Genomic DNA, 23,708 nt, shown 5'->3' with positions numbered 1-23,708 from the left:
AGCTCCATCCCTTGACTTTGATGGAATCCCGGTGCCTTGAGGCCTTGCACAGAGTGGAGCCGCTGATTCCTGGCACATGGAAGTGAAGTTTTCCATGATTTTTTAAAGCTGGATAATGGAATAATTTCTGCCTAAGCTCCCTTTCTTACTACAAATGTGTGGCTTTACCTGCTGCTTTGATTTAATATTTGGAGCAATATAATAAACTCCACCAAAAACTCGCTTGAGTCTTTAGTTATTGATGCTTTAGTGTGTAAATCTACTGAAAGAAAAGAAAACAAGCTAAAAAATAATAAAAAAAAGAGAGGTGGATAATGCTCCTGGAGAACTGCCACAGCACTCTCTGCTAGTTCCTGATGCACAGAGAATGGCCTGGGGAAATTCCAAATTCCAGCTATGGTACCTAAATTGAGAATGATTTGGGTGCTATCTTCCTAATTAAAATACAATAAATTCTTGTGAAAAGCCAGGACATAGAAAAGTAGCACTAGAAAAGGCAAAGAAAAAAAAGATATTGTGAAAAGCCTTCCCAAGTATTTAACATAATTATTTCAATATTTTGAATTTAATTTAGTATTGAATTTTCAATCACCAGTTTAAATAGAGCAGCCCATAATCCCCATTTGAAACAGGAAGAGTGATAAATCCAATCTTTATTAAACTTCCACTTTTCAAACAGACACAAACTTTGGAAAAAGACAAAATATATAAACACTAAAATACAGGAAAACATTTTTAAATTCAACATATTTTACAGGGTACAAAGATTTGCAGCTGCAGAACTGAGAGCTGAGCCAGGGCTGGTGCTTGGGCTCAGTAACACAGGGTGAGATCAGTTCCAACAGCAAGACCCACATAATACACAAAATTATACACAAAACCAAGCTAGAGCTCACAGATACTCCCAAGTTTAAGGAGTTCAGTCTCCTCACTAAAATTCCATGGCATTCCAAACTGGGACAGTGCCCCAGCACCCAGGGATTGTGCTGGACTAAGGCAATGAATAAAGAACTGACTTCTGCCAGGGAATCACAGTGATGGCGCTGAGGCTGTTGCATCTCAAAGTCTGTGGGCAAGCACAGGGATTTTTAGCCTTAATTCCAAAAATATTTCTGACTTTGGTTTCTGGGGTGAATTGCTACAGGTTAACTGGTTAATTAATCAGATGCAGGGATAGTGTCTGGCCTGGGAGGGGTGCCAGGCAATGGATAAACACCAGATGTGGTGGGATCTGTTAAATTGTACGTGGTAGTGGAATAATGACAGCAGAATTAAACTCCAATTGTAATAATTTAGAGAATGCTCATCATTGCTTTTTCCAAGTGCTCTGTAAATGACAAAATTAATGAGGTATGGCAGAAGAATATCCATGCTTGGAATGGCTATCCAATCATGACTGACTGTGCCAGGAATGACCACCAGTGACTGGCAGAAGATAAAAACCACCTTGAACTTAGCAGGGATCTAGGAATTTCCTTCTTCTCCTCTTCAGACACCCCAGCCCTTGTGAAACCTGTGGCCTACACCAAGGGTTCTACTTGGTCTAAGCCACAAGGACACCAAATAGGCAGGAATTCTAGAGCTGAGTGGGTGTCAGCATTCCCATTCCAGGGAGACACAGCTGGAATTCTCCTAAGAGCAAACTCACAGAGCACCCATTCTGACTGCTTCAGTCCTGCCTGTGGGTGCAGCAGATCATCTGGGAGCCTGGAGCAGATTCTGATGGATGGAGGTGACTGCTCTCTTTAGATAGTGGTGGCCAACTGGAACTCTGGAGAGAACAGCAGCAACTTCCTTCTCCCTGGGGAAGATAAAATTATCACACATGTTGGAGAGGATCCTGAGGGCTCAATCCCCCATCCCAGCTTTGGGAAGGAGTCACAGCTCTGCCAGCTCACCCGATATCCCCAATGTGGGTGTGGACCCTGAAGGGAGGCACAGCAGCTGGGTAATCATGAGAGAGAGCCAGAGTCAACTCAAACTTGGCAAAAGCCACTGAAGAGGAGAACAGAAGCTTCACCCTGTGGAAATAAACACAAAGATCCATGCAAAACAGTCACATGGGCTGCTTCCACCTTGGAATCAGTGCCAGGAGCAGAAATAAGTGATAAGTGATGCAATAATAAGTGATGTCACTGATGCAACAAGCACAGTAACTTCTAAAGAGTTCTAGCACAGACAGGAACTTCAGGAACAAGATAAAAAAGACTCTTCACACTTTATCAACACTTCAGAATGTAAACCCCCAACTTCCCCCACAGGAAAAGTTAATGTACACATAATTCACAGAACTATCCAGAAATCAGGGCAGAATAGAGACTGAAAACATATTTTCTAGTTAACATGAAACATTCCCAGGCAGTTAAGGTTTTCTAATGCTTGAAGTTGGACTGATTTACCTCCAGATCCATGGGGGTTTTTTGTGCTCTTGCAAAGGAAGCTACAAAATTAGAATAACCTCTGAAACAGCACCAAGGTGGGCAGAGCAAGTTTATAATTGGGCACTTTTTAATTAAAGATATGGATCAGCAATGGAAGGATGAGGTGAAATTGTATTTGTGTTGTACCACTGGGGCATGCCACAAAACTGGGAAGTAGCAAGGGGAAATGGAAAGTAAAGAAAGTAAACTTCAGTTTCAGTGCATCCCTCCTTCCATGACTGATTCTGCTTGCCTGAGGCAAACACAAGATTAAAGGAAACAAAGCCCTCAGCTACAGGTAAACCCTTGGCTCTGTTTCCTTTGCACTGCTACAATTTGGCCTCAACATTTAAGAAAGGCAAGTCAAGCAGGAAAACAGCAAGGAAGGAGAGGCTGTCTGATAGTCCTAAAATCAATGAATCCATGAACAGCCTAATTTCCATGCACTGGGACACTACAGTGCAATTGTATGAAGATAAATTAAATTGTTGTTAAAAAACAGCAGCATAAAATGTCACTTTTAAGAAAACCAAATGGGAACTATTTCAGTGTTTTGCTTTGGATTATCTAGAAACTCCCTCTTAAGGCTGCTGTGAACTCCATCTTATTGGACCCACACAAGGATCATCAAAGTCCAGCTCCTGGCCCTGCACAGGACACCCCAACAATCCCACCAGGATTTTCTGAATTTACTCACTCTGTGTCTTTGATATCTGTCTCCAGGAGCTGGAATTTTGCTCCCCACCTCTGCAGAAAATCCAACTCATCTCCCAAGATTCTGCAGCGACTCACCACCAAGGAGATGTCAAAGAGAGCCTGGGGGATAAATCAGAAAGGAACATCAGCACTCAGGGGGTGACCATGTGATGCCTGAACACATACCTCATCCTAGAAAGCATAAAAAATAAACGTGGTTTAACTGCTATCTCAGTTTGGGTGGAAAAATGAAATTGTACAAGTATAACAAATGCACATTTTTTGCTTTAAATTTGTCCTTTCAGCTTTGCCAACAGCCACACAGCAACACAAAAGTTTGGCTTGGCAATTTAAACCTACGTTCTTCAGGAGGCAAAATGACCTTCAGCTCAATTTTTTTTTTTTTTGAAGGCAAAAAAAAAGTTTTCTAAATAAACTTCAGCTTTTAGGACTCCTGCCTTCAGAGACAGATATTTCCCCTCACACCTCAAAATATTCCTGAAGCAGATTTTGGTTTGGATTCCTGAAGCTTTCATTAAGGTGCTTTGCTTCTCAGCTCAGCTCTATTTTCTCTGTTGGATTTTTTTTCAGAATCTTCTAAGTTTCCCTGGAATGTTACCTGGGGCAAGTAGCACAGTTTGGGACACTTCCTCTGCCAGCATCCCTGACTTTCAATAAACTGGAAGATGAGTTTTTGGACTAAACATGAGGAGGGTGGAGCTTGTTCCTCTGCAACACAAAAGAAAACCAGAAATCTTTGAAAAGACATTTCATTAAGCATTAGGAGATGGAGCACACATTTAGTCTTCCCAACAAAAGATTAGCAGGGCTGCTGCTTTCACAATATTCAGAAATCTCACCATCCAGGAAAGATTCAAAGTCCAGGCTCGCGATGCTCCTGGAAGGATATGCAGCGAAAACCTCATCATCTGAGAAAGGAAATTAAAAAAAAATCCAATTATTTCCATGCTTAGTTCTGGAGTTACAGCTCTCCTCACCTTCAGAAACAGCCATGCATGACATAAATTTCTGAATTTTCACATGAAAAGCCACTTCTCTCAGCTTACACACTGTAGTATGCATTCTATTTCCTACTTCCTTTCAGCAGATCTTTACAAATATGGACATTTTAGGTTTCTATTCTCTAACATTGCAAATTCACAAAACATCAACCTACTTATTTTGTGACTCACCTATTGGGGGTCCAAACACAACTGTGAGTATCAGAGAATCATAAAGGAAATTAAAGACAGCTTGCTGCTCACTCCATTCTGTCAGCTCCCACTCAGTGAAGCTGAAAAGGGGGAAAAAAAAAATCCACCATCACCCCAAGTTTCAACCAACAAACCCAAACAACTTCTGAGGGACAAACATCAGAGTATTATATGCTCTTGCAGCTCTTTCTACATCATACAGCAATGAAATTGTCCAAAGCCAAACAGAGTCTTTAATTCCAACAGAATATAAGGGTCTCTTGGGAATGCAAGCATATTGCTATAAATTTTATGTGAATGTCAGTTTGGTGATTGAAGGAGAGTTGGATGTAGAAACCCTGAACACAGAGTAGCACTGCAAAGCTGTTAACTGAATAACTGCCTCACACATGGAAGTCCTCCAAGGCTTTATTGCCTACCTTAGGCTGCAAGGAGATGGGCATTCCAAGATTTCCCCCATCAAATAACAAGGAAAACCAAACCCAAATACACTCCAGTACAAATATGAGCCCCCAGAAACAGCTATTAAAAAATAAAACCTGGAGGTGTTTTCCTTACTCATATTTCTCCAGGATTTCCCGGCAGGCCCTTTCAGTCTTCTTGAGCTTCTCCATCTCAGCCAAATCAAGCTCATCTTCAGCATCCATCTGTGACAGTTCTCTGCAAGGATAAACCATCATGGGATGTGATACAGTGCTTAACAAACAGACCAACCCTCTGAAATCTGAGTGTGCAGCTGATTCCTAAATCCTCCTTGACATCTTACCTCAGAAGTTCCTCCTCTTGGGCTGTGATGTTTTGCAATTCTAAAGCAAAGAGAAAAAGGAGAGAAAAGGAAAAAAATGAGAGAAAAGAGCAGCACAGGCAGCCCTAATTTGCTGTGCACTCACTGTTCTTATGGAGCTAATAAAGTGCTGAATATGATAATGAGCACATGCACTTCAGGTAAACAATTCTAAATTCCCTTTTTCCAGGGAGAAACCAGTCCTTTTCATTCTCTAACACCTATGTAACTAGCCATGTGCAAAGCAGCAAAGACAGCAGCAGTGTCTGCATCCCTCTCAGAGTTAATGCATCAGGGTGGGGGGTGAGCATCACCCTATCACCCTCCCCAGGCTCTAAAACACCAGACAAAAAGTGCATTCAGCTGGTTCCCTTACCTTCCTGCACATTCTGCCCTCCTGATGTTCCAGCACTGCAGCCAGCTTCCTTTGCATCCCAAAAAGAATCTGTGGGAAAGAAGTGTCAGCTCTGGGCAGAACCTCCAGATTCAATACTTAGAGTTTTCTTTGTTTGTGGTCTCTAGAAATCTCAGCACTTCAAAGTCAACTTAAAAAATATACAAAAACATGGAAAAGTATCTACCAAAAACCTCAAAAGAGTTAACAACAAGGAAGATTTTTTTTTATTGCACTGTTTTAGAGCTGCAACTGTGCAATTTGATTTCTACTCAAGGCATTGGAGAAAAAGAATTGAAACTACAGAGCATCATGACACAGTAATGCCAAGTTCTGACTGCAGCTTGTATCAAACAACCCCAAACTGACCTTTTGAACAGCAGCTGTGCAGAAAAAAGAGAAAGCAGCATACTGGCCAGCTCTTTGGGAACACATACCTGATTCCAGAGCCACCACGGAGCTCTCTGCCTCCTTCACCCATTCATCCACCTTTTCTATTCTTGATTGGAGCTTTCTGTATTGCTCCTAAGATGGGAAAATTGTACTTGAGTCAATGATATTATTGTAAAAGCTGAATTTTTTCTGGGATCACCATGGGGCTCTTTGTTAGCTAATTAATTAAAGCAGTTTGTGAAATGTGTCGTCATTAGAGGGAAGAGGCAACTGACAAACCGTGGGGGAACAGCCAATAATAAGAAATTACCAAATGCTTACAGAATCTAGAGCTTTGATACATACACATCTTTGATCCCTGGCACAATGCATTACTTGTGCACTTCCTTGTTACTTATCAGAGAACCCCTGAATGGTTTGGATTGGAAAGGATTGTAAAGCTCATCCAATTCCAACCCCCTGCCATGGGCAGGGACACCTTCCACTATCCCAGCTTGCTCCAAGCCCCATCCAGCCTGGCCTTGGACACTTCCAGGGATCCAGGGGCAGCCACAGCTTCTCTGGGCAAACCTGTGCCAGGGCCTCAGCACCCTCACAGGGGAGAACTTCTTCCTAAATACTTGCTACTACTACTTACCTACTTACTAACACTGGTCTTGCTACAATATTAAGAGCTCATTTGTGGTGGTGGTTCCTTTAATGCTCCCATTTTTCACTCTGCTAATCACCAAAACTCTTAGGCAGAATGTTCCTACAGTGTAACTGCAAGAATGTCACTGTCCCAGTGTTATATTTGCATATAAATAAAAGGCAAATGTATTCATAAGAAAGAAACTTCCATCTGAGTACACACTATAATAATTAAACTCCTACACATTTAAAGACAAGAAATGTGGTAGAAGTGGTTTTTTAAAGGTAAATGCCTGCAGCCCTGTGGCTCCTTACCTCAGCACTCTGCAGCAGTTTCCTGTACAATGTCTCCTTCTCATTGTGAGAAAAGATTTTAGCCTCCTTGGTGAAACAGGACTTCATCTTGTTCAGTTCTGCTCCAAACTTACTCAGCTGTGATGAATGGGAAATACAGAGGAGAAAGTGAATGGAAATTTAATCCTTCCTGACTCGCTCAGCACCCAACCTCAGTGACATCCCCATGCCAAACTAACAATGAATTATGAAAAATACTGTGTCTCTAAACAATTTAGACTTTATTTTCAAGGAATAGATCTTTATTCTTGGCATTAGAACCACAGAAAACAAAATCTCTTGATCCACCTTGATCTCAATTCTTGTAAATATTATATTTTTTCTGGGTTTTCTATGCAGTAACTGAGAGTAATTTTTTCCCCCTTTAATATATTTCAAAGGACACATTTCCTTGCATTCTCCTGACATGCTGTAAGTTCTCAGCAGGTTTCCATTGAGAAAATATTTTGCCTTGTTTCACCTGCTGTTATTTTGTGACCATTCTGGTTCTTATGAGATGTGAATAAATCAATTAACCTCACTTCTTCATTACACACAAACATTCTCTCCATGCAGCATTACCTCTTCATCAGTGCAGGTTCTCATTACTTCCCACAAAGTCCTGGTCACATTCACCAGGGGCTGATCCAGGACACTCACATGTGGTTTTAACCTGAAATATAGGGGAAAAAAAAGTTGAAAGTCTTGCAGCAATTTCACTGACCACATAAAGCAGCATGGTGATATTTACACAATTCATTTCTAAATCTGTAACAAACTACTAACTATATTTTTACTTTTCCTTTATGTAATGTACTAACTTTCTTCAGGCCATTTCCATGCACCCAGATCTGAAAAAAATGGAATTACTGATAAACTGTGTGACTGGAAAAGCACTCACTCCACTATTATCTGAGACAGGTCCTGGCAATCCTCCTCATAAATCCTCAGCTTGGGCCGGTGAACGTACTGGCTGTGGATGAGATCTTCTGCAGTGGGAGGTGCACTCACTGCACACTGAGGGAAAACACAGGGAAAAGTAGGAGGAAAAAGAAAAAAAAAATCCATATTTTTCAGAAATAGTAACTTCCAGTCATTTCAATTCTGCTTTCACACCTTGTGTTTCCTCATGCCAGAGCACAGGCTTCCTTTTGGGATATGTGCCTCATCATTAAGAGTTCAAAACAATCAAATTAAATATCACTGAAAGAGGTCTCCCTTTTAGATGAAGACTTGAAAATATTATATATTATGCAGATAAAAGAGTGCTCCCCAACAAAGCAATGCTTAATTCAAAGTCATGCTTAATTCAGAATTAAAGTCCCCAAGCCTTAGGGAAGCCTTATGGAGCTTTATTCCTCAAATAAATACGAAGGGTGTATTTCAGCAAGCTGCCTGTATAGTAAAGCTCATAAATAACTGACATTAATTACTTCCACTCCTTCAGAGAAAGTTTTCAGGGGCTTTTGTGGGGGTGGTGTCTGTTTTTTATCAGTCACTGGTCCACAGCAAGCAGTGTTATTAAGTCTGATGAATACTTAGAGACAACTCAGTAGGAATAAGTTTGTAAACTAAACTGTAGCTAAGCTAGGAGAGTATTTTAAATAAAAATTGAAAGGATTTAGAAGGCAGACTTCTGTTCTGTATTTCTTCTCCTTTCTTTAGGTGAGGAAATAAAAGTAGCAATATCATAGTGAAACATTTCTAAAGGAGAGAGTAGAACAGGCAGGAGGAGCTCAGAGTAGCTGCAGGCAGTAGTGGCTGGCAGATACAGTGAGAAGATAAAGTGAAAAGGTCAGACTGAGATCCTAATTCTTTCAAATTTATTGTCCTTAAAACGAATTTAAAAAGCAAGAATTGGCATATTTATCCAAGAACAGAATCCTGAATAGATGGTATTTGGTGAGGAGATGGAAATCTGTTCTGTTTTTTGTTTAAAGATGTCTGAGTTGCTACAAATTAAACCCCAAGCCAACAAAGGAGTATTATTTAAGGTAATTATATTGTTCCACTCACACTGGCTGGAAGCTGGCTGTGCCTGGGCTTCTGGATCACAACATGCACTTGAAGAAGGGTAAAAAACTCCCCAACCGTGATAGCACCACTCTGAAATTTCTGTGCATTTGAGGAAAAACACACAGGTAAGTCCATTTGTCAAGACAGCATGCTCACTAGTGTATAAACACAGAAGGTTTTTTCCTGTTAGGACAGGAAATTGCTGTCTTCCAGCCCTGTCCATACCTCCCATAAATTTTCCTCACAAATGCTGTCCGTGAGAAGCTGGGATTCCACCTGGCTGCTGCGCTGGACTGGGAAAACAAAACAGAAAGGGGAAATGTTAGTGGGTTAATAACATCCCTACAGGGCAAAGAACACAAGGTTTGGGACTCTCATCACAAATGGTCTCTTACTTGTGGACTCTATGTCAGCCTTCACAGAATCCAGGGAGCTGCTGCTGCTGGCCTGGGGACACTCAGGGCTTTTAGCTGAGAGATTTGGAGGCTCTGCAGCTTCATCAGCTTCTGCTTGGTCCTGGGGCACAACATCAAGAGTCACCTAATATTAACAAATTGAAAAAAATAAATTAATGTAGTTATATAAGACAACCCAACTGGATCAGTGGTTTATTGTGGCTGTTCCTTGAAAGGATTAAAGGGATACTATGCAGAGAATGGTCTAAAATTGGCAAATCCCTCATTCTGCCTGTTTTGCCTGGTACAGGAGTGCTGCACACACCAAACCACAGGGAGTCACACAGGAAAATGACAGCAAACTGGTGGTTATGAAAAACAAGAACACCTACTAACAGATCCACTTACACCCCCAAAACTTTAGCCCTGGTGGTGTTCCCATTTCCTTACATGAAGGGACCAAGCTCACCTCCAAGTCCTGAGAGGCGCCAGCATCCACATGTTGATCCCTCTTGGCCTTCTTTGGGCTCTGAGCATCCTCCTCAGTTTGTCCTAAAGCTCTTTTCGTGTTGCAACTTTTTGTCTCTTCAAATGGATCCTTTTCAGAGTGGGGAATTTGTTTTTTATTTTTATTTTTATCACCCCAAGGGTTTTCCATGAGTTCGGAGCTGACAGATTCATTGGAATCCATTTCCTCCAGGCACACAGGGAGAAATTCTTCTGCTACGAACTGAAAAGGACTGAAGTTCTGCCTGCTGGACTTGTTACCTGGGGTTTCTCTGGTGTTGGCTGGAACTGGGGCTTCTACTCTGCCTGATTTTGTATTTATGTCCTGTGCACTGGAAACACGATTTCTCTTGTTTGGTAATTTAGGCTGGAATATACCCAGAGGGATATTTATTCCTGGATATTTATCCTTTGGTGCCATCCCTATGGGATCAGCTCCAGATTCCAGACCTGTGTTCTCCTGCTTTTTGGGCTCAAACAAGTTATTTGCTTCACTGACAGTGTTTTTTCCCAACCTCAGGGTATCTTCTGGCTGAGCTGAGGAACTGGGCAACTGGTCAGAAGAAGCAGTTTTGGAAACAGAAATAGATTTCCTTGTCAAACTCAGCAGTTTTGAACAAACACCTATAATTCCTGAAGCTTCTGGTGGAAGAATGGCTTGTGTCTGATCCCCTGAACTGTCACTGACCAAAGGCTGCCTGGCTTGTTCAGAGTTTATTTGGAAATCTTTTGGAGATGCCTCCCCTTCAGCTGACAGCTCCTCATTTTTCTTGGATTCCTTGTCAGCAGCAGGAAGGAGGTTTGCTCCAGCCAAGCCCAAAGCTGATTCTCCAGGCTGAGATGAATCCTCTTCCACTAGCTGGTTCCTCTGAGTACCAGGGGCATCTGGATGAGCCTTCCAAGGATCTGATCCCTGCATGGGAAAGGCAACACAGGATCCCAAAGTGCCACTTTCTTCCCTGTGATCCACAGGGATCAAACAATCCTTGTCAGCTCTCTCAGCAGGATTGTTTGACTTCAGTCTCAGCAGAAATTCATTGAAATCTGTTTTGCTTGGGAACTCCAAAGATATTCCCTTTGACTGCAGTTTTTCTGGTGGTGTGAGATCCTGCTCCCTGCTCACAGGGACAGAATTATCTGTGGGAAGGCCATGATCCTGTGGTGCCCCCACATCCACAGTACTTTCCTGAAGGGAGACAGAATAAATGGAATGTGGTGCTGTGCCACTGGGGACCTGGGTAGCTCCTTTCTCACTAGGAAATGCTGAGACTGATGAGGCAGAAGAGGGAAGAGGTTTTGTGGCAGATTGTGAGGAATCCATTTCCCCTCTGCAGGGCACCAGCTCCCCATGCATGTGCTGTGGTGGCTGCTGGGTGTTTGTGTGGGGCACCTGCTGGGCCTCAAACCCACAGATGTTCTTACTGACAGCAACAGTGTGGGATGCAGTGATGTCCATGTCCTCCTGGTCGTGGGCAAACACAATGGTTCTGTCAGCAGGAATGGCTGGGATGGGCTGTCTGTGCCACCCTGTGTGAATTGTGGTGATCTCCATGTCCTCAGCCAGAGCAAAGCTGATGCTTCTGCCACGTGCAGCCTCCTGCCCGCCCTGCTCCACCGGCGTTGTCGTGGTGACCCCTTTTTCCAAGGACAGTGTTTCCTTTCCACCTTGACCAAAGCATCCAGGTGCTGCTTTGTTTTGTGGCAAAACACTGATGGTGTAAACTGGAACCATCACCACACTGCTGCCAGTCATGTCCATGTTTTCACCATGGGGAAACACAACAGACTTTTCTCCAGAGAAAGACAACTGGGAACTTTCCTTGGGTGCCTCAGATGTCCTGGCCCACACTGGTTCTTCTGCATCCCTCTGGAGCAGCCCAGGAGCTGAGGGAGGAGTTTTTAAATCCTCTCTTGAAGAACCTGTTTCACCCATGGAAAAATGTCTGTCAGAGTCTCCTTGGGTTGGCAATACTTTGCTTACTGCCCTCACAGGCTGGGGTTTCTCTTGCCTCTCTGAGTTTTGGCCCTCTGCATTTATTCCTATTACTGTCCCAGACTGTTCATTTCCTGTCATTCCTGAGGGAGCAGGATTGTTATTAAAAGCAAATGAACCACTTGGAGCCAAAGCAGTAACAATTTGCTTGTTGGTGTTCATTTTCAAGTCCCCACATTCCATTGCTGCAGTTTGACTCACGATATCCCCACCATGACCACTGGAAAGTGGGAAGGGCTGGTTTTGCAGCTGCTTGGATACTGCAGTGTTTTGATTATTAAATCCTTGTTCTATGTTAGTAGGAGCAATCTCAAAGGCAGCAGGATGAGCTTTGGTTATGTCCATGCTTTGGTCACCTAAAAACACTCCTGTTGTGTCATTTGTGCAGAAATCTGAGGGGCTTGGAAGGTTTTCTCCCAGAGGCTGTGATGCAACTTCTTGGCTTTGCAAAGACAGGGATGCACCAGTGTCAGTGACAACGTCCTCGGGGACTCCTCTGTTTTGCTCTTGCAGCAGACACATGCTCTTGGCACAGGAACTCAGACCACTTGCCTGGAAGTTGGTTTTTCCCAGCTTCTTATCAACCATTATCATCTGAAGATCTTGAGCATTCCTCTCCATAGCCTGGCTCCTTTTAATACTCCTATCAATATTCCTCACTTCAACATTTTCCTTGTCCATATCTACAGAATATACAGATATGTCACCCTCAGTGACGTTTTTGTTCTGGTTCTTTCTTGGAATGATTTTACAGGGCATTTGTTTTGGCTCTGCTGTTATCCCACTGCTTTGACCATCAAAGAAAACAGTGTGGCATCTTGTTATTTCCATTTCTTCCTGCTCAGTTACATTGGAAGACATGGATCTGTTGCCCAGGAAATGAGGTTTGCACGTGACAGAGGTGAGCACTGCAGTGGGATGTTCATTATCAACATTCTCTCCACCATCCTTAACAAAGGTTTTAGCCAAGTCCATGTCTTCTCCTCCAAATATTACTGTCTTCTCACCTGAAAAAACAACCTGGGGGTTTGCAGAGGGATCAAACCTGCTCTTCAGAACACCACCAGCTACAAAATGTGTATATGAGCCAAACCCAGAGCTGGCTGTAGCAGGACAAGCTTGAGACACATTTTCCATGTGTCCACCTGAGGCTGAAGGCAGTTCAAGGGCACTGTTTTTATAGGGCCCAGCAGCAGGATTATCTGCAGGTGCCAGACCCTTTGGGATGTCACCACGTGCCAGCAGAGGGTTTCTACTCACTGGCTTTTCCCAGGTTTTATGGCATGAACTGCTGTGTTCTGTGGTGCTGGCCTCATAGATGATGTCTGTGTAATTCCCAGTCATTTCCATGTCATCACACTCGGAGAACACAATGGCTTTGTTCCCTCGGAAGATGGTCTCGGATGAAACAGATCCCTGGATGGCAGCCAGTGCCCCGGCCTCCTGCCTGCCAGCCCGCAGCACTGGGGGCTCTCCTCTGCCTTCAGCACTGGCTGCTTTCCTGTCTGCACAGAGCTGAGGGTCCTGCTGAACATTCAAACTGGGATTGGATGCTCTCCTGAACCCAGAATTATCTAACTCCGTGGGTGGGAAATCCTTTTGGAAGTTGAGCCTTTGGTTCCCGACAGCGGAGAGGGCAAAGGACACCTTTGCAGTGTGACTGGTTGTCATGTCCATGCCCTCGTCTGCAAACGCCTGGGTGACATCCCCACACTCCCACTGCTCTGCTGGAACCTCACTGATGCCAGGGAATGGAATTTTAACGTCAGCTGCCTCACATTTTGTCATGTCCATCCCACCCTCTCTGCCTCGAAACACTCTTGTCACATTGAAGGTGTCCAGCGGCTCCTGGGAACAGCCAAACTCCCCAGACAGCTGCGTCACATCTCCCGAGCCTTGGGAAGGGACGCAGCAAACATTGTCCTTGTCAGCTCTCTCAGCAGGATTGTTTGACTTCAGTCTCAGCAGAAATTCATTGAAATCTATTTTTTTCACAGGAGTGGCTTCTTCCTTCTGTTCCAAAGAGGGGTGCGGATGGTTTGTGGAGTCAGGGAGCAAACTCAACTCCTTGCTGGCTTCTGCCTTCCCCTGGCTGGAGGTTAACTTAGCCAGGAAGGAGTTGAAGTCTATTTTCTCAGTTCTGTCGGGCTGGTGGGTGCTGAGGTTCCGTGAGATCACGGCTGTGTGGCTGGCTGTCATCTCCATCTCATTCTCCTCCGAGAAGAGCAGGGTGGTGTCCTGCCTGTCTGTCCTTGGAACAGCATGGTCCATGTCATGCCACTGAAAAACAACAAAAAAATGAGAATTCAGTGACTGGCACTTAGAACAAATGATCAGTGGTTTATTCTTTTTAAAACAGAAGTCAGCTAACATTGATTAATATAAACTCCTAAGATTTTAGCTCTATAGGTATAATTTAAAAAAAAACCCAACCTGTTAATTTCAGGCCTCCCTGATCAGCAGTAACATATTTGAGGAAAGGGCAATGACTAAATTATGCAAATTTATAACATTTAAATGGCATTTAACAAAACAACGTGTCTCATCTTACACTTCACATCTAACCACATCTTAGCAAGCACAGACCTCTTACTGAGGCTTATGGATCAGTATTTTCTACTTCTCTACAACATGATTTAAACCCTTTATTTCCACCAGTTTATCTCCACCTGCTCCAAAGCAGCATCACCATGCTGGATGTTTCAAAAGACTTTTTCACCACTGATAAGGGAGATTTTAGTCTCTTGAACAGAAAGCACTCACAGAAAGCTGTGGAGGAAAACTGTAATAAGATATATTTTATCAAGCATAATTAATATATTTGTAACCAGATGATAAATTGTCTACACCTGGTGCATTATTACAACACTTGTTCTCCAAAAACTACTGGCCTAGAACTGCTCAATGCTCATTGTGTAAGAAGGAGGACTTCTAAAAGTTTGTAATCAGTGGTGGCCACTTCATACACTGGAAGATCAAGAGATGTGGCCTAAGGATAGAACCTTGCAGCATAATACATTATTATATATAGAAATAATATTGCAATTTATGTTGTTTCCTAGAATGGAAAATTAGTGGGATGAAATTCCTTGAAAAGGAAAAGAAAGGCAAAGGGTTAAAAGAAGTGCTTAAAGTGCAGGCAAGAAGAGGAGGAGAATTATTTAGAGCTGATGGTGGCTCTGTGGCAAAGAACAAAGGGGGTGAATCATGAATCACCAGGGAATACAGTTAGACACATAAATGAGTCTTGGAAAAGTGGACTGGAACAGAAAGAATGTTTTAGGGGATAGGAGGATTTTGATCTAATTGTGGGACAGGCTAGAAGGCAGCAAGGAGATGTTGGGAGAGATGCTAGGGAAGTTTGATGGCTCCCCTCCAGCAGGTGGTTGGGAATTATGGTCCAGTAGCCTTGTTTTAAATAGTGGATTTAATGCCATGGAGAAAGGTGGCAGGAGTTTAAAGGGAAAATCCAAACAGAGCTGCTAAAATGTTTGAAACCATAAATAGGACTCAGGACTCCCCTCAGTCAGAAACAATTGGCTAATTGTATTAAGTATACTTTAGTAACTTGTGGTAATTAGTGGCTGAAGTATATCTGGCAATTTGCATTGTGATAATCACTGTCTGAAATGCGTTTGGCACTTTGTTTTGTGATAGTTGACAGCTGAAATGTATTTGGAAATTTGTAAAAAAAGGGGACACTGGAAACGGGAGTGTCCCCAAGCCAGGCAAATCAAAGAAAGAACCTAAACCAGGTTTTTCAAGATATCAAGCCCAAGACCTTAAGTGAAAATTAAAAATCCCCCTAAAGCAACCAGAGGCATCATCCTCAGCTGAGCCCTGGTTACATTATTGCTGGGAATGAAAAGGTAAATTTTTAAATTGATACAGAAACAACTTACTCAGTACTAAATTTGAGCAAAGGAAAACTTAGCTCATAACCTGTAAGTGTTGAGGGGGCAACAGGGAAGAAAGAGAACAAGCCTTTTTTTTACAATGATTACTATTTAAATTAATAAAACAGTGGGGCAAACACCAGTCTGTATACTCCTGAATGTTCAATCCCCTTGCAGGGGAGAGATTCATTGGGAAAATTGGATGTTCAAATAACTTTCTAGGATGGGGAAATACAAATTGAACCAGCAGAATCAAAAGCCATCAAGGCAAAGATTTTTATGTTATAGGACTAAAAAGAGTTGGACAAAATCCCAGAGGAGGCAGAGAATGCTGTGACCCTGCTGGTATGGGCAACTGAGATGCCTGGATGACCAAAGGTGGCCAAGTTGGTGAGGATTACTCTCAAACCTGAAGCCAGATTGGTAAAGCAAAACCAACATCCTATTAAGTTTGAGGCAAAGGGAAGTTGGAGAGACTTGTATAAGATTTTTAGGATATTGAAAGAATATGAATCAGAATAGAACACATCAGTATTATCAGTTATAGATTTAAGATTTAAGGATCATTAATGAAAAGTTCCTGATATTCATCCAGTGGTAGCTAATCTGTACACACTCTTGACAGCAAATAAAATTGGAAAGGATTCTGCCAGCAATCAAGACTGAAAGTAAGTGACTCAATGCTACTGTAAGTCTGCTACATTTCTTAGAACTATCTGGATACAGGGTGTCAAAGAAAGAGGCACAAATAAGCAAAGAAGCAGTAACATATTTTAGTTTTGATATCTTGCAGGGAAAAAGAAAGAAGCTTGGGAAGCAGCTGAAAAGAAGCCATTTGCCAGACTCCAGAGCCAAGGACTATGAGCCCTTCTTATGGACTTACTTATGGATTGCACTCATGGGGTACTGGCAAAACCCTTGCATGGCCCTCCACCAAAAATACTTGGTTTGAGAGCCAGAGCACCTGAAAAACCCTGAAAGAACCTTAATGCCACCCCCTGCACTGAGGGCCTCACTCTTGAAGCAAACCATTTGAGTTATCTGTGCATGAAAGGATGCACCTGGCACTGGGGGCACTGGCTGGTGCTTGGGGTCATGGAAGGAGCCTGTCCAAACAACTGGACAGTGCAAGGGAAGGTGACCCAGGTACCTGAGAGCAGTGGTGGCTACAGAGAGGCACAAAAGCTGATATGTGTCCCCTGGGGCACAGCTGGAGCAAAAAGGAGGACACTGGATGCTGCCAGCAGGATGTCCTTGTAAAGCTCATGGGTTTGGAGACTCCCCAGTTAAAATGCAGGGAATCAATTAGCTGACAGAACAGCAAGAGAAGTTACTGAAAAAGGTGTCCTTGCACTAATACCCAGAAAAAAGTTGAATGTCTGGGAACAAAAACCAAACCAGGACAGGCAGTTAGCAGCCCCACTATTGGAAGCCATGGAAAATCCCAGCAAGTGATTAGTAAATTCATGTAGGTGAGTAATTGCATCTCCAAATTAATGTATAAGATAACTGAACTAAAACCATCAAGAAACACTTCAGGAAATAGAAAATACAGTAGCTAATGTATAAAGGAATACAGTAAGCACAAAGATGACAGAAATTAAGATCAGTTACTGAAAAATAACTAATTTGTTTTGCAAAATAATCTCAAGGAAGGAAGGCCAGTTAAACAGAGGAATTTACCAGGTAATTATTGGCAAACTGAATTTGCAGAACTGCCCAGGCAGAATGAGGAGCTGGTACGTTTTGGTACTTTCTCTAGATGGCCAGAAACTTTCCCATGCTGCACCAACAAGGCAAGGGAAGCCACAAAATTTTACTGAAATCAATATAATAATTAATAATTAAAATTAACTCTTGTAAGTTTTAAAAGGTACACTGTTACCAGCAAATCACTAGGACCAGACTGGCCTGTACATCCTTTCAAACCAGAAGATCTGGTGCTCATCAGAACCTGGAGTTTTGGACCAACCCAGGAGAAGTGGAAGGGACCACATCAAATCCCCCTGGTGGCCTACACTGCACTCAGAGTGGAGGGAATTGAACCCTGAGCTCATCACATGTGGGTAACACAAGAACCACACATTAAACAGCAAGACTGACTCACACTGTGCAGTTTTTATGTAGATATAAAAATCCTATTGTTTTAGGACAGGACATGATTTTCTAGGGAAATATTACTTATTACATCTAGATGAAAATGATAAATAATTACATATTTATAGTAATAATATAAACGATATTAATTTCTTGAAAGGAAAATGTAGTCTTAAAGTTAGTGCAAGATTTTGGCAAATTGCAGAATGTAACTTCTATAACATGGGACCTTACAAAGCAGATTAGCTTTAGAGCTATTACTATTACACAAACATGAAATTGTAGTTATTTAAACAATAATTCTTGTTGAGTGCACATTCCAAATGTGACTGCTAAATCAAGATGATCAAATATGATAAGAACTGGTTGCTGCATCTAGCAGAGAATTAAGGGCAGAATTAGAAAGTAACTAGTTAAATAAATTATTTAAAGAATTTATATTTTCTCTGACTGGTTAGTTGGCCTTACTTTTGCACAATATAATTGTGAACATATGAATATGTGATTATTAAACTTGCCTTTAAAACTTACATTAGCAAAAAAAGTAAGTGAGGCTCATGAAGGCTTGCAAAGCAGACAAGAATGGAGGAACTAGTTCACAACTGAGAAGTTGTAAAGGAATTTCAGAAGCAAGAGTCATTTATGTTGCAGTCTGATGACTATCAGATTAGGACACACTTCAAAACACAGAATACTCAGTTTCAAGCGAATTTTATGTGAATACAAAGGCAGTTAACACTTTTAATCTTTAGTACACAAATTCTTGTGATGCATTTTGGACACTGGTACTCTCAGCACCAAAAAATTTAAAGTCTTCACATACCTCAGTCTGCCGCCCCAAGGCCTGGATGGGGGCATGAAGCAGAGTGTTCATCCCTGTGGAAAGAAAGGGAATACTCCAGTTTTTGTGCTGTTTGCTCATTATTTTATCCACTGAGCTGAAGCTCAAGGCACTGAGTAAATAAACCCAATTAAACCCAAATATATTCTGAAAAATATTTTCATTACTCCCTTCAGCACCTCGAAGGGCCACCCAGACTTCCATAACAGAATCCTTGTAAACAGCTCCAAGGGACAAAGCTCATCCAGAGTGAGCTCTCCCAAGGCAGGGAGATTGCTCTAGGCACATTAAAATTTCTCACACATAATCAATAGCTTTAAATAAACAGTCATTTAGTTATTAAATCTTTTCTCAAACTCACCAGTGATCTCACATGGAACAGGCCCAGGGTCTTCATTCCTACAAAAGGTGGGTTTGAGAAAGAAGTTTGTTAAAAGGTTTCTAAGGGAATCCTTGATCTAGAAACTGAAGAGGCAGAGAACTGTGCTGCACAGAATTCCATGGCAGAACCCATGTGGGTCTGGGCAGCAGGTACCAGACACTGCTTTGTCTTCAATATATTCTAATTTGATCACAATCTTATCTTTCCCATGAAATTATCTCTTATGCCACAAACCACTGTATAACATACAGTGGTATTTTAATTTTTAAATGACAAGAAAGATTAATTCTTTATTTTTCATAGAGTCTATGGTTCTGTGAAATTCCCTTTCTCACATACAAAGTTTCTTATCTGTTATTTTACCACCAAGTGTTTTTAATTTTAGAGATCCCACCATTGTGCTTTATCTACAAGAGCTTTGAGGCCAGACTAACACTTTATCTGTTTCTGAGGAGAAAGTTTGTTAGTGAACATTGAATAATAAATATCTATCAGACATGATACTTACTGATTAGTCAAGGTATCATCCTTCTCATCTGCTGAACACCCTAACAATAAGAAAATGACAACATCACAATGTGAGAAGCATGAAGCATGATCACAGTTGTACTTGATTATCTTAAAGGTTTTGCCCAACCCACACAATTCTGACTCAGTCTGAGACAAGAGTGAAGTGCACAGAAAACAGTGTTCTCAAGTTCTCACTCCTGATGTGTCTTCTCAAGGCAAGAACTCTGTGACTAAGGAGTTTTCAGCCAGGACAAAGAGCTGAACATGTTGTTCCTTCCCCAATGGGAAAGTTCTGATTTCTTAAATTCAAGCTAAAATCTTGTTGCTCATAGTCTGGGGAAAGTAACCTGTCAGGAACAGAAAAAGGAGTTTTACCTGTATTTTCTGTCTGTGATGTGCTGGTCTTAAGATCTCGCTGGAAGACTCTGAGGCTAAGAACAAAACCACCAGCTTTTAAAAACACAAAAACATCTCTAAAAGCAAATTTAAAAATAAATTCAGCACTAATTTATATATTTTATACATGTTCTGAAATGAGATATTAAAAGACAGAAGTGTACTGAATCCAGCTGTAATTTTCCAGGAGAAGATGTGCGTGCTATTATGACAGTTAAGATGCATGAATGGAAAACAAAAATTCCTAACTGTATGAATTTCACTGAACTGGGGGCTTTTTTTCAGGCAGGAAAATGAATAATGGCTCTCAGGGCAACCCAACTCATAACAACCTTCCTGCTGCTTGCAGTAATTTGTGATTACTCAGTGAGGACACTTTCAGGGGGAAGGGATGTTACTCCCTGCATTTCTGGCTGAGGAAGGGGTGTGGGTGTGCAGCTCCCTCACTTGATGGTGCTGGCGAAGCTGACCCTGCGCGAGCTCCTCCTGCGCCTCTCTCCATGGATGTCCTGCCAACAAAAGACACAACAGCTCGCTGCCCACGACAGGCACAGCTCCCCAGGAAACACAAAACCAAACAAAAGTGCTGTATGAATATTAGTATCAGAAATGGGGCATCAAAACCGCCTCTGTTATTAGAGTGACACAGCTGAATCAGGAAAACACTGTGGGGGATTGGTAGGAAAGGGCTTGGTAGACCTACCTCTGTAATTTCATTCCCATTTCCCAGATCATCCAGAGGAGCTCGTGGAGCCTTTAAAATCTGAAAGAAAATACAGAAAAGTTTGAAAGAACATGCAGCTGAGAGTGCAGCTGCAGCTGTAGGTTTTCTGAGGAATGCTGCAGGTTACTCACGGAGGACAGTTGCTTCCTTCTGATGTGGTCTGTGTTATCCCTGCAGGGCAAAAAAGGAAACAGGTATCAAGGACACAGGCATCAATGCTTAAAGTTTTGACTTCATGTATTTTTCATGTATTTGGAGTTCTGTAGACTGTTAAATGCCTCAGTGTAACTTCCAGTACTTCCCCACCTTTCATTCCCACAGGGAACAGGCCCTTATTGACACATTCCTAAAATTTTGTTATCTCTTGCCTGGTACTTCTCCAAGGACCTTTTATTTTGCACCACACAATCACTGGCATAATAAAGATAGCGGAGGTGGGCAGAACCCAGGAGGGACATTGCCTAACCAACTGCTCTTCTCATTGGACAATATTGACCAGATATTCTAATTGCCTGACCTTATCAATTTCAAGGATCTAATTTGGGGCACTGGTTTTCACCACATTATGTACCTGAAGGCTCCCAAGTAAAGGTTTGCTTTTATATTATCATTATATAGCCTGGAAAAGTTTGTGTTCTATTTCCAGGCATCAGTATGAAGGCACAAAATTGCACCAAGGTACGAGTCCTGAATGGTCCTGCCATGGTTTTGAGGTTAATAAATTGATTTCTCTGTTATTTTTACGAGTGTGAAATTAAATAAGCAATGTGCTTGGAACAGATTGATCATTTCAGCACTGGTTTCCAGGATAAGCTTTGGAAAACTCAGCAGATTGCCCCCCCAGTCCCATGGTCAGTTCATCTCCTGACAATCCACCACCATGAAATCCCCTCACCAGACACCAAAGAAACTCCCTGGTCTTCATCACAATGGAAAACACATTTCATTCAAGGGATGCTGAAGTGCATTACAAAAGGTTTTGCTTCTAAAGGGCAATATTTATACCACAGTAAAATTCTTAGAGGGTTTCAACTCACATTTCCATGTTAGGGTCTGTGTAAATCTTGTCCATTGCTGAAGGATATGCTTTTCCTATAAAATACTGCACCAAAATACAAAACCATTAATGAGCCTCAGTAGGAAAACTGCATAAACCCACAGATGGCTATTAGCCTTTGATGCTGTGTTTTTTCTGTGTTTTTTTTTCCCTCTCCATCCTTCTCTAGTGACAAAAATGCTCTGAAGTACAACAGGCCTCTCAAGTCAACGTTCTCCTGTTATATTTACATTAGAGATATATTTCCTATTGTATACCATGTTAGAAAACAGCTGTGCTAACAATTTAAGTATTACTGGTTATCTGATCTTTTATTTAAAGTTAAGATTCTGGTAAATGCTGGGAGATAAATGATCAAACCTTATCCATGACAATGTTTGCTTTGACACATACAAGACATTTTCCCTCTCTCTCTAAACTGAATTTCTGGTATTTCAGCTTGTGCCTGTTGCTTTTTGTTCCTTTTCTAGATACAACCAGAAGAGCATGGCTCAATTCTCTTAAAACCCTCCTGAAAGAAATAAAAGGAACGTGTTTTTACAAACTATGAGTCTGCCTAAGCTAGAGAATTAGAGATGAGTCAAGCAACAGGAGAATGTTACTATTGACACAAACTGTTGCTTTTCCAAGGGGCTGCTAAATTCCTGGACACGGGGAAAAAGAACAAACATAAAAGAAAAGGAGAGGACAGGGGGGCACATTAGAAGAGGGTCTGTATTAGGCAATTCAGGAAGTCTGTATCTCTCAAGTACCTCAGCCTATGGAGAAGGGTAAATTAGGATAAAAAAGAGGCTGCATCCCCCAGCAATTTGAGAGACCTTATGGAAAATGGCCCATGGCCTCTCCCTTTATTCATGACTAAAGCTACAGGACCCCTCTGTCTCCTTTTTCGACCTAAACCTCATGAATTAATTTTCCCAACGCAGGGAACAATTCCTTCCCGATATCCCATCTAAACCCACCGTCGGCCAGGCTGAACACACAAAGAGGGAAGGACAGGGAAGGTCGCTGTGGGAGATAAGCCTGGAGCTATAAAAGCCCTGATCACTCTGCTATTGGGGATATTAATCTGAAATTCACTTCTCAACCACCTTCCTTAACTGTTCTTCCCTAATCCTGCTTGAAAGATCGCTACAATCCTTGAGGGGCGAGCTGAGTCGCTGTGCTGATGAAGACCCCCCCTTTCTATTCCCGTTTGACTCTGCGAACACGGGAAAGGCTCCAGAACACTTCAGTCCATCCCTGCCGCCCATCCCGCCCCTCCTCGGCCTTTTCCCCATAGGATAAACCCACATAATCTCTTTTTCCGTCTCTTTTTGTCCCCGCGCCCTCGCTTTACAGCCCACACAGCCCAGGCGCCAATCACTCATCGATCACAAACTCTGCATTAATCACCTCTGCATTAATTACACCACATTAATTAACTCTGTTCCTCAGACATTAATTACCACCCTTATCGCGGGGTTCCCCACACGCTCCGCGCCCACCGCAGGCGGCACCGCCTCAGCCCCGCTCCCATCCCGCCGCTCACGGGGCAGCGCCTCCCGCCTTCTCCCGCGCTCCTTCCCCGCAGCGCCCGCCCGGCCCCGCCAACGGCCGCCGCCGCTCCCGCGCCTCCTCTCCTCGGAGGGAACCGCTCGGCCGCCCTTACCTCCCGCTCGGGGCCCCCCGCTCCCGAATCCCGGTTTCCGGGTCCCCGGCCCCGGTTCCCGCTCCCCGGCCGCCGCCGCCCCGTTCAAATCCAACCGCCCGCCCCGCGCCGTGACGACACATTGGCGCCGTACAGGACGGCTGTCCCCTTGTGCCGTACAACATGGCGCCCCCTTGTGCCGTACAACATGGCGGCCTCCGCGGGTCGCCCCGCTGCTGCCATATCGGTGTCTCTCGGGGCCCGCACGCCAGCAGCCGCGGTGACGGGGGTGGAGCGGTACTGCACCGGCTCCGCGGCGTGCTGGGTCATGGCACGGAGGCTTCGCTCCGCAGTGTGCCCGTGCAGGGCAGCGTAACCGGCGCCGTCACGCAAGGGAGCG

At 42.9% G+C, this 23,708-nt stretch overlaps 1 protein-coding gene across 1 annotated transcript; it reads right to left on the bottom strand.

Annotated features, from left to right (window-relative positions):
• Positions 1 to 670: 670 nt before the first annotated feature.
• On the bottom strand, positions 671 to 23,551 carry KNL1 (kinetochore scaffold 1). Its single transcript, XM_054275664.1, is given in 27 exon segments — positions 671 to 1,801; positions 1,899 to 2,021; positions 3,118 to 3,236; positions 3,736 to 3,845; positions 3,977 to 4,045; positions 4,310 to 4,410; positions 4,889 to 4,990; positions 5,097 to 5,136; positions 5,491 to 5,559; positions 5,946 to 6,033; positions 6,847 to 6,963; positions 7,447 to 7,537; positions 7,766 to 7,881; positions 8,881 to 8,979; positions 9,106 to 9,173; positions 9,276 to 9,420; positions 9,745 to 14,055; positions 18,592 to 18,644; positions 18,971 to 19,008; positions 19,500 to 19,539; positions 19,877 to 19,932; positions 20,345 to 20,406; positions 20,601 to 20,660; positions 20,753 to 20,792; positions 21,659 to 21,713; positions 23,330 to 23,437; positions 23,440 to 23,551. Coding segments are annotated over 27 exon segments (6,498 nt in total). The 3' UTR covers positions 671 to 1,695.
• Between the last annotated feature and the right edge of the window lie 157 nt (positions 23,552 to 23,708).

Source organism: Melozone crissalis, unplaced genomic scaffold (genome assembly GCF_028551555.1).
Source record: "Melozone crissalis strain CALT ecotype California unplaced genomic scaffold, PUWL_Pcris_2 ptg000018l_1, whole genome shotgun sequence".
NCBI classification, from domain to species: Eukaryota; Metazoa; Chordata; class Aves; order Passeriformes; family Passerellidae; genus Melozone; species Melozone crissalis.
This window is presented reverse-complemented; position numbering and strand designations above follow the sequence as displayed.